The sequence below is a fragment of the Lactuca sativa genome, chromosome 6 (assembly GCF_002870075.4).
Source record: "Lactuca sativa cultivar Salinas chromosome 6, Lsat_Salinas_v11, whole genome shotgun sequence".
NCBI classification, from domain to species: Eukaryota; Viridiplantae; Streptophyta; class Magnoliopsida; order Asterales; family Asteraceae; genus Lactuca; species Lactuca sativa.
Window position 1 is genome coordinate 186,578,147 of NC_056628.2, and position 15,155 is coordinate 186,593,301.

The window sequence follows — 15,155 nt, forward strand, 5'->3', positions numbered from 1 at the left end:
CACCATATTGTAGTTTGAAACCATCGACTACTTCATGAAATTAAGAGATGACTAATTTAAAAAGGGCAATGATGGAGTTGATGATTAAACATGATCAAAAGACGGAGGCATGTGAGATAAATCAAGCAATTTATATGAGAAATTTGGAGAATCAATCAGGACAATTAGCACAAGCATTAAGCTCTCGAGAACTTAGAGCGTTGCTAAGTAACACCCAAAATCTAGGTAATGGCAATGATAAGAAGAAATGCAATGCCATCACACTTAGATCAGGCAAGGTATTGATTAAATTGAATTTAGAATTATCACTTACCAATGTGGATCATCAGTTGGTAGGTGTTGGTGCTGATAAGAAGAAGTAGGTGTTGAATGAAACTATTGGTGAGATATTTTTATAGCTAAAGGGTGTTGAGAAGGAATACATTGAGATAGAAGACATAACTGGGGGAGAGTATGCGTAGAAAAAAGAGTTAGGAATAAAGGTCCAACAATACCAAGTTTATGCGTAGAAGACTAGTGTTGAAGTAACATGCGTAATGCTGCCTTTTCCACCTCGGCAAAGTAAGTTCAAGGTAGCAATTCAAAAAGTTTCTAGATCCGTAGCAACATTCTTTTTGTTGGAACGTTGAAATAGAGGTTTCATGAAAATTGTTCTCACAAACAAAAAGAGTCATTAACGAATTTAAGATGAATGCCATGACCAAGAGGTATACACTGGTGATCCAAAAATAGGTTACTTGTAAAGAAAGATGATCCATGTAGTTTCATTCTACCTTGCAAAATTAGAAATTTTGACAAGATAGGATTGTGTAACTTGGGAGCATGTATCAACTTCATGTTATTATCAATTTTCCGTGAATTAGGAATTGGAGAAAGATAGGCCAACCACGGTTTCATTTTAATTGGTAAATCGATCGGTGGTATATGCAAAATGTATACATGATATTATAAATAAGATTGACAAATCGATCGTTGATTTTAGCATCTTGGATTGTAAACCTGATGATGACTATGTAGAGTTGCACATTGGCGGTCCAAGACCAGTCTTGGGTCGATCTCGAAATGGTCCGGTCTTTTTTCGGACCGGTCCCCGTCGGTCTTTTTCTTGTCCGGTCCGGTCTTTTTCGGTGTCGTCTTCATTCGGACCGGCCTTTTTTCGGTCAGGTTTCATGGTCTTTTTATAGTCAGACTAGCTTCTTTAGTCAATAAGCCAAACAAATATGAAACAATCTATTTTCTACTTCTATGATTTTTGATCAATAAGCCCAACTGATGTCTATGTGTATGAAATTAATGACTTAATTGTACATGGGGACATGGAGCCAAAAAGAAAAAAGAAAAAAAAAAAGGTGAATTGTCTAGTTATGTCTTATATGTATTGTAGTTAGGGATGACAATGGGTACAGGTATACCGGATTTCGTGTTCTCCATCCCCATCGGGGATTAAAAATTTATCCTCATCCCCATCCCCAATGGGTATAGGGGATCCCCAATGGGTAATCGGGGATTTTTCCCCGTTACAAAGTTTTGAACTTTTATGAAAATAACTCATAATTATATAATAACAAACAAAACAAAAATCAACAGAACTAATATAAAACACAATAATCACTGAATGTCTTCAAACACGAACAATAACATTCAAGGTTACAAATTAAATCATTCTTTGCAAAAAAAAAAAAACATAAAAAGTCTTCCCAAAACTATACCTTTGATTGTTAGAAAACCTTATTTTGTCTAATGAACATTTGCTTATGCATTATTAAAAATAAAAACATAAATAATACTATATATATATATATATATATATATATATATATATATATATATATATATATATATATATATATATATATATATTATCGGGTACCCATCGGGGCCGGTTTTGGGTACGGGTATAGGTACCCGACAGGTAAAACCATCCCCATCCTCATCCCCGCTTTTTATATTCGGGTAATACCCATCCTCATCCCCATCCTCGGTCAACTCGGGGATTTACCCGGTCAACTCGGGTTAGGGTTTCGGGTACCCGTTGGGTATGAGTTTTTTTGCCATCTCTAATTGTAGTTCTCATCAAAGTCAATTTCATAAATAAATAAATAAAATTACCACTTTACAAATTAAGTCCCTTGAGAAATACCTTATTTACTAAAATGGCACAATACCGACCCACTGGATTATGTATCCTGGTACACTGGATTGATGTTATGTTGAGTAAGTGTTAGACTAGTAGATCTGTGAATATCTTTTTGATGGTTATATGTTTATTTATCGCATATGTTGACATAGTGCGGTTGGGTTGAGGCGACATTGTTTTGTGCCGAGCCAACAAACCCGGGAGTATTCCAAATATAAGTTGTGGGCCGGACAGACAAGCTAGACTTATAATATGGGCTCAGGAACAAGTCAGACATAAGTCGAGGGCCGGTATGGCAAGCCAGACTTAAGTTATGGTCTCAGGGGTAATCCAACCCGATGGAGGTAGACCCAAGGGTATTCCGATCTGATTATTTATTGGACCTAGCATGCATGATTGTATATGTTGTATTTTGTGTAATGATGTTTTAGGGAAACTTATTAAGCTTTGGCTTACAGTTTAAGTTTATTGTTTCAGGTACCTCAGATGATGATCAGGGAAAAACAAATGTGTGATTATACACATTCTTCAGTGATATGTTTGGGAGATTTTGTTACACTATGATTCTGGGATATATGTATTTGATACTTGGTTTTGTCTTGGGGATGGTTTGAAAAAAATGATTTTTCCTTAATTAAAAATGAAAGATTTTATCTTATTAAAAGCACAAATCGCACCAATTCCACCTTAGTATATGCATGTGTCTATGCGAAAGAGACATGGTTTTTGCATCTCGTTAATCTTTGTCTGATTTAGTTTGCGTTTTGAACACCATGTGGAGTTTTGATCGCAAATGAACATTAGTTTCATGATTATAAGATGTCCAACACATATAAGAACAAACATTTCTATATTTTCACAGCATATGAGAACTAATTAATGGGATATAAAAAGGCACCACACAATAAAACGATTAACTATTTCTAAAAAAATCAAAATACATATGATTTGGTTTTTAGCACAAAACAATAAAAAAACACCATTAGCATTGCCACGTCACATCTCCAGCAACCAAAGTCAAACAAGAGAACAACAATTTTTAGATGCGTTTACATTTATATGTAGAACTAAAGATACACAACACAACTTAGCAAACCAAACAAGCTTGTTCTCATCAACGGAGAACTATATATTATTATTTTCTTTCTCGTTTGTTGTTGGTTCGTTGTTGACAGTTGAATCTACAAACTGATTATGTTGGAAGTTTATGTCTCATATCTTTGTTTGGTTTTGAACAAAAGTTGAAAGTAACGTTTCATGCATATTGTTCATGAGCCTAGAGATCTTTTGTTTGGATTACGGATTATGAAACCTTTTGTTTGGAATATGTATTAATAAACTGTTTGCTTTGGATTATGGAATACAATTCCTTTTGTTATAAATTATGGGATAAGCCCTTTAATTTTGGACTTTGGGATGTGATAAATTTGGTTAGATTTATGGTTTATATAACCTTAATTTTTTAAGTTTGATTCAAGTGTAATGATTGCTATCATTACTTACTTAAAATGAATCGATCTCGTGTATTCTTACTAGGTATTCCATTATCCAACCTATGCTTCACTTGTAACACGGTTTATAAAGAATTAAATTACAAGCATCACAACATTCCCTAGCAGTTTGAACAGCTATGAGATTACTCATACGAGTACTACTTCCATAGGACTAATCCACACAACTAAATTTTCCTTCTCCATAATGCGGTTTATAGGGAAATAGTTTATAACCATCACAACAATCCTTAGTTGTACCTATAGTTGGCTAACATATGTCTTCAAGGTCTAGTCAACTTATATTTCTATTCTTTACTAATCAGCTTAAGTTTTGGGATCTACACTACAAATGCCTGGTTCAATTAAACCACAACTTGTAACATTTAATACAAAGTACACCCAAAAAATAATTTACTATAAATCTCAATTGCACTAGCTTATTACACCATACATTAATAATCTGTTGTAAATCTCAACTTTACCATTTTTTTACACCATGTAACATTAATCAGCACATTATATCTTTCACATAACATGATAATAACAACCAAACACTAATCTAGATAGCAGTTATCTAGAAGGGAAGCATGGTTACTCACCTTACAGGGAGTTTTGACATCCCTACCCACAAACAATCATGTTTTCCTTGTTTTTCCTTTTTGAGCAACATACTTTTCTTTCCAACTTCAAATGGCCATAATCATACCCCCTTTACATCTACTATAAGTGATTTTAGTGTTATTAATGAAGGGTTATACATGAATCTTCTTAAAACTACACATGAATACATTTTACATTCACACTTTCATATACTCCAACAAAATATACGACTTAACCTTTTATTTAACATATAAAAAATGTTATATATTCTTTCCTGTACCTTTTATTTAACTTATAAAAAATGTTATATATTCTTTCCTCGACATCCAGGCAAATTGACTTAGAAGAAAAGCTATGTTCTTCATTTTCATAAGTCCACAACACAACCCCATTTCCTAGCAGTTTTTGTGTGAGAATCCTTACAGCTTTCAAGGAAACACCCTCCATATCCAATTCACATGACCATAAGACAATTTTAAAAACCCACAATTACCAACAGAGTTCATCTTGACGTCAGCAAACCCCTTGTTTCGATATGAAAATATCATATCCAATTCACATGTTGATCATGTTGGGAATCATATGAAAATATCACTTTACCATAAGTACACCTTTTCAAATAAAGGATCAACATACAAGTACAACTTCTCAAATACCAACTAAAAACAACTCACTGCATGTAAGTAAAAACACAAAACATTTGGATTTCAAAATAATATAAGATAGAAAAAACCACAGGCAACCAAAGTGAAACAAGAGAACAAGTTTAGATGCATTTACATTTACAATGTAGAAATAAAGATGCATTTCAACACAAGTAAGCAAACCAAACCAAACCAAACCAAACAAGCTGCTTCTCATCAATAGAGGATTGATCAATGTTTTACATAACACAACTACCCTACCCAAACAGTCCCATTCTCTATCCTCAAAAGGTACATTACCATTTACGGATTTGTTTAAACAACTAAAACGAAGAAAGAGTTAGATAGATGGATAAATGATAACTGACGCCATTACCTTAAATCCCATGATTATTATTATTTTCTTTTTCGTTTGTTGTTGGTCTAAGAGGAATGGCAGTAGCATGCTCTGGTTCTTTGTTAGCAGTCGAATCCCCAAACTGATTCTGTTGGGAATTTCGGTCTCTCAAGGGAGGATTAGAAATGGAATTGTTAGGATTTGACATTGCAGATCGCATTGCTCTGGGTAACCTTAACGTTTGTGGGATATTTGTTGTCTCAACAGCAACACAGCTATTGTTATTATTATTACTCTCCTGTTTTTGTGTCTGTGGAGCTTCTGTTTCTGTTTCTTCTGTTTGAGAAGGAGGAGGAGCCACCACTGGAATCAGCTTGATTGCTGCTGATTTGCGCCATTTCTTCCTTGGAGCTGGAGGCTTTGGTGCGTTCGATTTCGCCTGCAAAAAAAAAAAGTTCATCAAGTTTTTGACTTTTCGTTACTTACTTACTATAGTCGACTTCGATGCAAAATTTTTGAAAAATAAATTGAATAAAAAAAAATGAAAGTAAGACTCACAACTTTATTCCCAATGTCTGACAGCGGCTTTCTTTTTGAGCCCTCAACTTCGTTGTTTATCTCAGCCGGCTTATCACCAAGAGCCGACTCAAGTAACATCGCTGCCCGATTCGCAAGCTCCTGATCATCTGATAAATTAACATCACCGTCCACCAAAACTGCCACCGGTGGTGCTGGTAGCGGTGGTCGGGAATCAGACTGCTCCACAACAACCGCCGTTTCCCGGTTGGAACATTTCTTCGGGTTACACCCACACGACGCCGAACACATGCCTTCCGCCGCTCGACACTGGCATTTCATCGTTTTACATGAAGAGCTTTTGCTGCAAGTACAACACTCCCCGAAGGGTACTTTCGGGTTTTCACCCGTACTACCTTCTTCAGTCGGAGACGTTTTCTGGATTTCCGAATCGGTGAAGTCGGCTTTGGAATTTCTTTTAGCGGTTTGTTTCCTCCGATTGCCCCACTCGTCCTGGAAGTCATCGGAATGTAACCAATCGTCGGAATTATCGGAATTATCGGAATCTGACGTGTCCATGTCTTCCAGTAATTCATCCAGATCTCCACTGGTGTTGTAAGCTATCGAATTCCGTAGTCCCTATAATAATATAATAATATAATTTAAAACACGTGTACATGTTAAGTAGAAAGAATTTACAAAAATACCTTGGGTCGCAAATCATACACGTGTCCTTCACCATCGTCATCTTGATTTGTGGATCTTTTTCTGAAACTCTTGGACATCATCATCTTCTGTTAAATAACAAGTAAAGTGAGAACCATAACAAAATTAGGGTTTAAGAAACACACACGCTACACAAACCTTAAGCTTTTCCTGTCGAATGAGTTCGGCCTTGTGCATTTCAATCTGTCGAATTAAATTGACGATTTTCTCCTTCAACCCTCTAATCTCCGTATCCTTCTCTCTACACGCGACTTCTTTCTCCCAAACCTGGCACCTGTAAAAGCATACAAAACGGAATTTATTAAATTTGAAGATTAAGATTTCCCAAACAATCCATGATACGAATACGATACCTTGAAGATGATGCCAGATTGAAGAGATAATTCATGATGTTTTTAGCATCCTGGAGAGATCGAACTTGATTCCAACGACCTTTGCCACTAAAGGCTTTTTCTCGCTCTTCTGCTTCTGATAACTGTGACGCCATTGCAACGATGGTTTTGGATGAAGTAGCAAGCATGTTATCAAGAGCATATATCCTTGCGTTTCTTGCTCCAGGCGACATCGTTTGACCACAAACACTGCATGCAACAATCAACAATCAACAATCAACATCAAATATAAATCAAGAAAGTGAATTCAGTAACAGAACCTTAAACTTGAATGTTTTGCCATATTTGCTTCATCCTTCAGCTCTGCCAACTCTTTTGCCATTTTTACCCTCCTGAAATTCCATGATCAGAAAAATAATTTAGCAAATTTCATAATTGCATATTCATTAGAATTGTGGAGGGCACTCACTCTTCCTTTTGACGCTCATGTTCACAACGTACTTCATGCACACGAACATAAACCTCAAGCTCATGTTCAATTGCTTGCATCAGTGCCTGTAATGAAATTTGACAATTTAATATTCACAAAAAACAAAATATATTATTTGAGTAAAAGAATGGATTATCCATTAAAATATAGTAATACCTGAACTCCAGGTCCACTGCTACTTCCTGTAAGTGTTTTTTAGACCATTATATTGTTAGAATCTAGAAGCTAAGATAAAATATGTAATGAAAATACATTTTTAAATTTAAAAAATTACCATATGTATCACGTGAAGAAGTCTTGCGTGAATCAAGTACTTCTTTTAATCGTTTTGTAGCCAGAGCAGCTTCTTCTGTCTTCCTTTGCACAACCTTAAAAACAGAAGCAAAGGTTATTGGCTTATTGCATTTGGATTAAAACCAAAAAGAAAAAAGAGAAAAGAGAAAAGAGAAATAAGTATTGGTGATAGTATTTGAGCTTACCATTTTTTGTCTTTGATTTAGAGCTAGTAGCTTATGCATCTCATACTCATTCCTTCTTCCTTCTTTCTTAAGCTGTTACATAAAAAATATTCAACATTTAGAGCAAGAAATGAAATTGTAATGATAAAACATTAAAACTGATAGATCAAAATGAAATGAAATCCAAATTTTTATACACCATCTCAAAATTGATGATTAAAGTCTTTATACCTGGAGTACTTCTTTTTCTCGTGAGGCCTTCCATAATCTGAACTGCTCAGATTCTTGCTTGATTTTTTGTTGTAATTGTACCTAAACATTGTATAATCATAGATTTTAGTAAAAGTAATTTTAAAACTGTTGCTGTGGTTTAAATAAAAAATAAACCTTCTGCGTTTTGATTCTATGAATCTCATCCTGAAGTTTCCTTGCAGCTTCATCACTCTTCTGTTTTTGCCTTAACAACTGTGCCTGAGCATCTTGCTTCTTTTTCAACTCCACAACCTAAGATTCAAACATTCTTATTTAATTACTTATTACTCTAATATTGTTAAAACATCCATCCAGTTTAAAGAAAATGGACTCACTTGGGCTTCCAAAAAGTTCAGCTTCTGAAGATAATTTTCCTTCAACTTCTGTGTACTGTCATCAGAAGTGGTGGAAATATTTGCAAGATTGTTCCTAAGTTGCTCAATTTCTTTCTGTCACATTATCAAAATAATAATAATAATAATAAGTGAGAAAATTTATAAATTTTCTTATTAAAATTAGCTAGAGAAAGAAGGGCAAACCTGCAAGGCTCTCTTTTCTTGTTCCAAGTCCAAAACTTTCTTCTCATAATGTTGTTTAAGTACAGATGTATCACCACCCGCAACACGCTTCATTTCAGCCTTTTGTATATTCATAGAAGATTTAATAATAATAATAATAATAAATGTCAGCTTTTATAACTTGATAGACAGAATGAAAGCAGGTGAAACCATATACCTCCTTTTGTTCAAGCTTTTTGTCCAATTCTTTGAGCTCATTATCAAGTTTTTCTTGTAAGGAACAATGTTCTAGCTCTTTCTCTTCATCTTCAGGATTACCTACAAGCATATAAGATTGTAAATTGACTTTATGAACTAATAATGAGCAAAGAAGATTTTAGTAAAAAAAAAATATAAGAGCTTTACCAGCATCTTCAGCAGGTTTAGAATCAGATCCAGGAAACAAATTACTTTTTGGGTTAAGAACACTTTCATCCAAATCCAAGAAATCGATAAGTTCAGTGCGTTTTGAAGTATTTGATCTTCGTGTGCGCATCAATTCTCCTTCTAATTCTTGAATTTTTGAGACATACGTTTTCAATAAACCAACATCCTGAAAAGTTTTGAAATGGTTATTAACTTTTAAAGATTTAATGAAATACAATAAATCTTGGAAGTATGTAAAACTCACTACACCTTATTCGAGTCACAGTTGTTCTCATCCCAAGGTTTACCATCACGAGCAGATTCAAGTTTTAATAACAGTTTGTCCTTTTCAAACTGTAAGAAAAAAATCATGTGTTAAAGATAGTTGAAAATAGCAAACTTACTTTACCTATAATAGCAGCAAGCTGAAATTTTTTGTAAATAAATTGATGATCTGATTCATATATTCGAATATTCTTAACTTACTTGAGCATCAGTTGCTTGTTTAGTCAAATGTTCAAAGTTGACTTGATGTTCTTGAAGCTGTTTCTGTAAGTCAGCATTGCTTGTTTCAAGTATTGCTATTTTCTGTTTCAAAAGCTGAGGGAAAAAAGGCAGATTCTTAAGTTTTGTATACATGTTCATTAAGGATATTGACTGGAAATTTAACAAATGTCTTACTTGAAGCTCTTCAAATGGTGTGGAAGAGTCTCCCTTTACATAAAGAAGCTCTGCTTGCAACTGTTCGATTTGATTTCTCATTTGTTGCATTTGAGCTGTAACTGGATCCCGATTCACCTACATGACAAAAGATTAGGATGGAAACATGATGGAATAACTAATAAAAAGTTGGGTTAAATTAAAAGAAAAAGATTAATCTTACCACAGCTTTGTTTTGAATGTTGCGTGCTCGATTTGCATACTTCAATGTGTTGAGAGTTTCTTCAGCATTTGTATCTGCTGGACTTACACAAGCTACATCACATAAATTAAGAAAAGTAATGATAGTTAGCTTATTAAGGAAAATTTATACATATTCCGTAGCTCAAACATGATAAAACTTCAAAGAACAATACCTATCATTACTGTTTTGCTGTTGCCTCCTAAAGAGTCCTGAAAAAAAATGCATTTTTAGAACATTTTTATATTAAAGGTGAAAGTCCAGCACTTGGTATTATAAAAATACTACAACACCTGCAAAAGGCGAGTTAACTTGCTGTCTCTATAGGGAACATGGCCACCTTCTTTTCGCTTCTTCTCATCACCCAATGCACTTATCACATTACCAAGAGCTAATAAACCCTTGTTGATATGAATTCCTAACACCACATAGAACAATAAGAAACTCATAATTAGAAAACTCATCAATGTACTATAACATCAAAATGAAGACATCATGAATCATGAGGCTGAAAGAATAAAAATGTGCACAATGTGTTAAATAATATTATACCTTCCCGTAAACGCATCCCATCAGCTCCTGTCTTTTTTGCTCTTTCAGATCCAGCAAGGTCAACCAAATGAAGCTTGGCACACAATATATCATCTCCATCATCATGAGCTCCTCCATTTGTTGAGCCAGAAATTCGTTTTTGTTCCATTGTAATTGTAAAAATGGCATGTGATCGACTGAAAGAGCAGAAATGTTGGTGAAACTAACTTAATACATAAATGATACATGTAAAAGAATCACATGAAAGTAACAAACTTTTGAATATAAAATCAGAACAAACCTTGATTGGCTATTCATATTTGTGCTCCCAGTTGCTCTGCACACAGATCCTCGCAACAGAAATGAAGCCATCTCCTCTTGTGAAGTAACTTCAGCCTCTGTTACACCAGCAAGGGAGATGCCTCCATTTGCTGTTTCCCTGATTTGAATAGGAGCCCTAGATGGCCCTGCAGGTTTTCCATTCCCATCAGCCTTGGAATATGCTGCTGAATTTGATTCCAGTAAATCAAAAACCTCCTCCTTAAATATCTGAAATGCCAATATACAATTTCAGCAAATAACTACATGTAAAAAGGGATGTGTGTAGAATTTACAAGTAAAGCCATATAAGAATAAGACCACAATTGTCATTACCTCAATGAAAGATACTCTTATTAAAAACTCGGTAGTGCCTTTGGTCTCTTCTACTTGTTTGAATATCATTTCCATCACTTTTGGAATCACGCCATTACTGCCTTCTCCGTTATAGTTTGTGCCCATAGTGTAGGTTTTACCCGATCCAGTCTTTGGTAATAAATAAACAACAGAAATCATAAGCTTCAAAACTATAACAAACGCGTATTGTCTAGTAATGAAGAGAGACAAGAAGCATTGTGAGCATTCTGACTACATATTTGACTATCATAAACCAATTGTGCACAGTAAGTTGTTTCATAGAAGAAAAACAGGTGAAGGAAAAAATACCTGGCCATAAGCCAAAACTGTGGCATTGTAGCCATGAAATAGTGCATCAACCAGGGGAGCAACGCAGTCATCAAAAATCCGAGAGGAGGGATACCCGGTACTCCCATACACATAATCAAATGTGAAAGAATGCGAACCAATTTGCACCTAATTTGCAAAAAAACAAATCCGGTATAAATCTCGAACTTTTTACTGAAATTCAGCAGTAATCATATACAACCACATCAGTTCAAAAGTAGCAACTTATGGTACGTCCAATCACCTGCGGTTCGCCTGGAGTGACACTGATGCAATCAGAGCAGCCAACAAGAAGCTCCGGAGTAACCAGTGGTCGAACATTAACAGCTACTCGAACAGATTGAGATCCATTTTTCCCATCGGGTCCATCCATCTCGATTCAGATTCCAAACCCTATAATTGAATAATAATATCAAAACCAAACAAATTCAAACTGCATAAACATGTTTGTGATTGTTTGCGTGTATAAAGTATGGATCAAGCAAACAAGAGAAATCGATTACCTAGGGTTTCGACTCTGTGTTTATGTGTGTGTGTGTGTTTGTGTGTGAGAGAGAGGGAGAGGGAGAGAAAAAGAGATTTTGAATTTGGAGAGAGGGAGAGACTTGTTAGAAAGAAACGGCGCTTTCAGATTTGAATTCAAATAAACTTTCAGAATTGGTGTGGTCACGTGAGCTGCATGTGATGCTACTATGTATTTTCTTTTAACATTTGCCAAAAAAAATTATATAAAAATCCAAGGAAATTGAAGATAGAGTAAATTACACGAATCGTCCCTTGTCCAAGTGTCAAAATACACGTTCAGACTTTATTTTCAAAAATTAACTCGGATCGTCCCTCATTTGGTTAAAAGTTGCACGTTTCATCCATCGTTAATTTAAATTTACACACTTAATCCCTTGCGATACATGAAATTACTACAATGCCCTTTTTAATTTATTTTTCATTTATTTTTAACATTTCTGATTATTTTTAATTACTGAAAAATATTTTAATTAAAATATATATTTTTTCCTCTTTTGTAACACTTAACCACCACTAGTATATAGAGTTCTACCGGAAATGTGCACACCCGCCCCTTATTACCACCACCGAAAAATAGAGTTCCACCGGAAATGTGCACACCTGCCCCTTATATTCCCCTCCCGATATGCTCTTCTCCAGAACTCGAAAATAAAAAATAAAAAAATCTGAAACTTGTAACCCAAATGATTCTAAAAACATAAATTTGTTTTAGAAGTCTCAAAATCGTTCCATAAATCAAAAATGATGTTGGATCCTTTTGAAAACCTGAAATATACACACCGATTTCTCTCCCTCTGATCTCATCTGATTTTTTTCCTGAAATCCTTGTCCCTTCATCGCTATTTGTTTCCTCGTTCTTCTTCCTTATCAGAGAAACACAAAATACAAATACACCTTGTGTATGTTTGTTGATGCGATACATAGGGAGAGATAAGGTAAGAGAGAGATAGAGAAAGTTAGCAAACATGTTGTCACCATTGCCACCCATATGCTAGGATTTTGAGTAATCGGGATGAGATGTGTGGTTTCAGATCAAGAACTTTGGTGGTTTCATGAAGGATTTCACTTTGGGGGTTTTTCCACAATTGGAGTTCGATTGGGGGTTTTAGGAGGAGGCTGTACAGGGTGGGAAAGAGGTTGAATACGTAGAGGAGATTCGTCGATGGAGACGATCTGTGTTCGATTCGAACCTGGTTCTCCTATTTGAATCTCCCTCTTCTCTAATGGACTTATGACATGGTCTGGTGATGATACACACCGAAGACGACACACTGAAGAAGAAACGGGGGAATGGAGATGATATGTTTAGGGTTTATAGTCTTTCTTTTATTTTTATAATAAAAAAAACAATAAATAATTAATTTTTATAATAAAAAACAATAAATAATTAATTAATAACAATTAGATGGAAAATAAATCATAAAAGAAATAAATAAGGGCAAAATTGTCTTTTTATGTCCGGAGGGATGAAACGTGCTACTTAAACCAAATGAGGGACGGTCCGAGTTAATTTTTGAAAATAGAGATTGAACGTGCATTTTGGCACCTGGGCGACGGACGATTCGTGTAATTTACTCTTGAAGATAATTCGGCAAGATTAATGCTACCATACGGTAGCGTTTGATAATAGGGCTAGACGGAATAGGATTGGACATGACTAAATAGAATTGAACAATAATATATATATATATATATATATATATATATATATATATATATATATATATATATATATATATATATATATATACACACGGAATAAGATTGGACATGACTGAATAGAACTGAACAAGAATATATATAGACGGAATAAGATTGGACATGACTGAATAGAATTGAACAAGAATATATATATATATATATATATATATATATATATATATATATATATATATATATATCAATGTGTGTTTGTTAGTATTACGACAGGACAACAAATAACAGTCAGGATTACTATATTGTTGTTCATATCAAAATAAACAACATAACTTTATAATTACCAAATAATCTAAATTCTAAACAAAATTTATAACTAACAACGTCAATATTTGGTATCATTCTTGAAACAGTAAATTTATGTTGTTGAAACCTAAATTAAACCCAAATAAAAAATCTTTGTTGAAGAATAAATTCATATTATTTGTTTAAACACAAATATGAGCAAATCATATAAAGGGAAAAAACAAATCATGAAAGCACTATGAAAAGTATACATTCTTCAAATATATAATTTAAAATTATTTATTTTATCAAGTTTCATCTACCACCATATAACAAATCATGAACGAGTATTAGGAAAAATGATACAAATAGTTTTCCTTTTCATTTTCTTGTAAGCATCGTCTCTCACATTCACACCTAAAACATCTAGAAAAATCCATAGGTTTTCTTATTTCATTCTCAGTGTTCATTTGTTATATTCTCAAGTTTGATCTTGATTCATGCCGAATTCGGTTTTAGTCATTGAAGTGCTATCTTCTTCATTCTCCTCCGACTTCTTGATCGATCTCTTTTCTAACTTATCATTCTACAAATCATGAAGCAGATGTATACATACATACATTAAATTGTTCGAGAAAATAACAAGCACAATCAATAAGATCTTAGCATGTGCAAGTAGGAGTGAGAAGAGGAAACATAGACCAAGAGAATAAGAAAAGCAGACCGAGCATTCGAGATGGACATGAGAGAAAGCAACAGATGGAGCAACATATCAGACTAGGAAAGGGAAGCTTTAGTAGGGAAGAGGTGGGGGTCATCAAGGTGTTTCTAGGAGTAGATAGAAGTGTTGCTTGACAGTTGAAAGAAAGAGGGGTGGACAAGGATATAAGGTGGATTTTTTTATCATTTTCTTTTTTTGTTCCATTCAGTTCTATTATTTTAGATCTATTATTTTAGATGAGACTAAAATTTAACAACTTAGTCTCATTGACTAGTTTTTGTTCCATTCATGTCAAACACCTTATGAACTGGTTTTGTTTTGTCTAGTCCAGTTGTAGTCTAGTTTTGTACCACATACTAAACGGTGCCTATAGGTGTAGATTTTATTTGAGAAAAAAGTTGATTTACATAAGCTTCAAACGTCAAATAACAATAATTTTTCAAAATAACAATTTTTATAATTGTTATTATATATAGCAAGCATTTTGAGAAAATTCATGAAATGACCATAGGAAAGGGGTTGGTTGGAGATTTTAACCATGAAAAAACATGTTTTGTAAAATGACAATGACTTCCGCAGAGGGGGGGGGGGGGGGTTTGCAGAAGCGTTAAACCTCTAAGGAATGG

General features: G+C 34.3%; 1 protein-coding gene across 1 annotated transcript; it reads right to left on the bottom strand.

Annotated features, from left to right (window-relative positions):
• Positions 1 to 4,978: 4,978 nt before the first annotated feature.
• LOC111898828 (kinesin-like protein KIN-4C) lies at positions 4,979 to 11,991 on the bottom strand. The gene is made up of 28 exons (XM_023894702.3): positions 11,846 to 11,991; positions 11,587 to 11,735; positions 11,325 to 11,471; positions 10,995 to 11,144; positions 10,642 to 10,889; positions 10,362 to 10,537; positions 10,103 to 10,227; positions 9,985 to 10,021; positions 9,792 to 9,883; positions 9,590 to 9,706; positions 9,395 to 9,508; positions 9,179 to 9,262; positions 8,909 to 9,095; positions 8,721 to 8,821; positions 8,525 to 8,623; positions 8,321 to 8,434; positions 8,121 to 8,237; positions 7,965 to 8,045; positions 7,755 to 7,826; positions 7,550 to 7,643; positions 7,432 to 7,457; positions 7,255 to 7,340; positions 7,106 to 7,177; positions 6,807 to 7,034; positions 6,592 to 6,727; positions 6,435 to 6,521; positions 5,770 to 6,366; positions 4,979 to 5,650 (listed from the first exon to the last, which is right to left on the bottom strand). Exons 2-28 carry the CDS (start codon positions 11,713 to 11,715, stop codon positions 5,252 to 5,254), a joined length of 3,915 nt encoding a protein of 1,304 aa, XP_023750470.1. The 5' UTR covers positions 11,716 to 11,735; positions 11,846 to 11,991; the 3' UTR covers positions 4,979 to 5,251.
• Between the last annotated feature and the right edge of the window lie 3,164 nt (positions 11,992 to 15,155).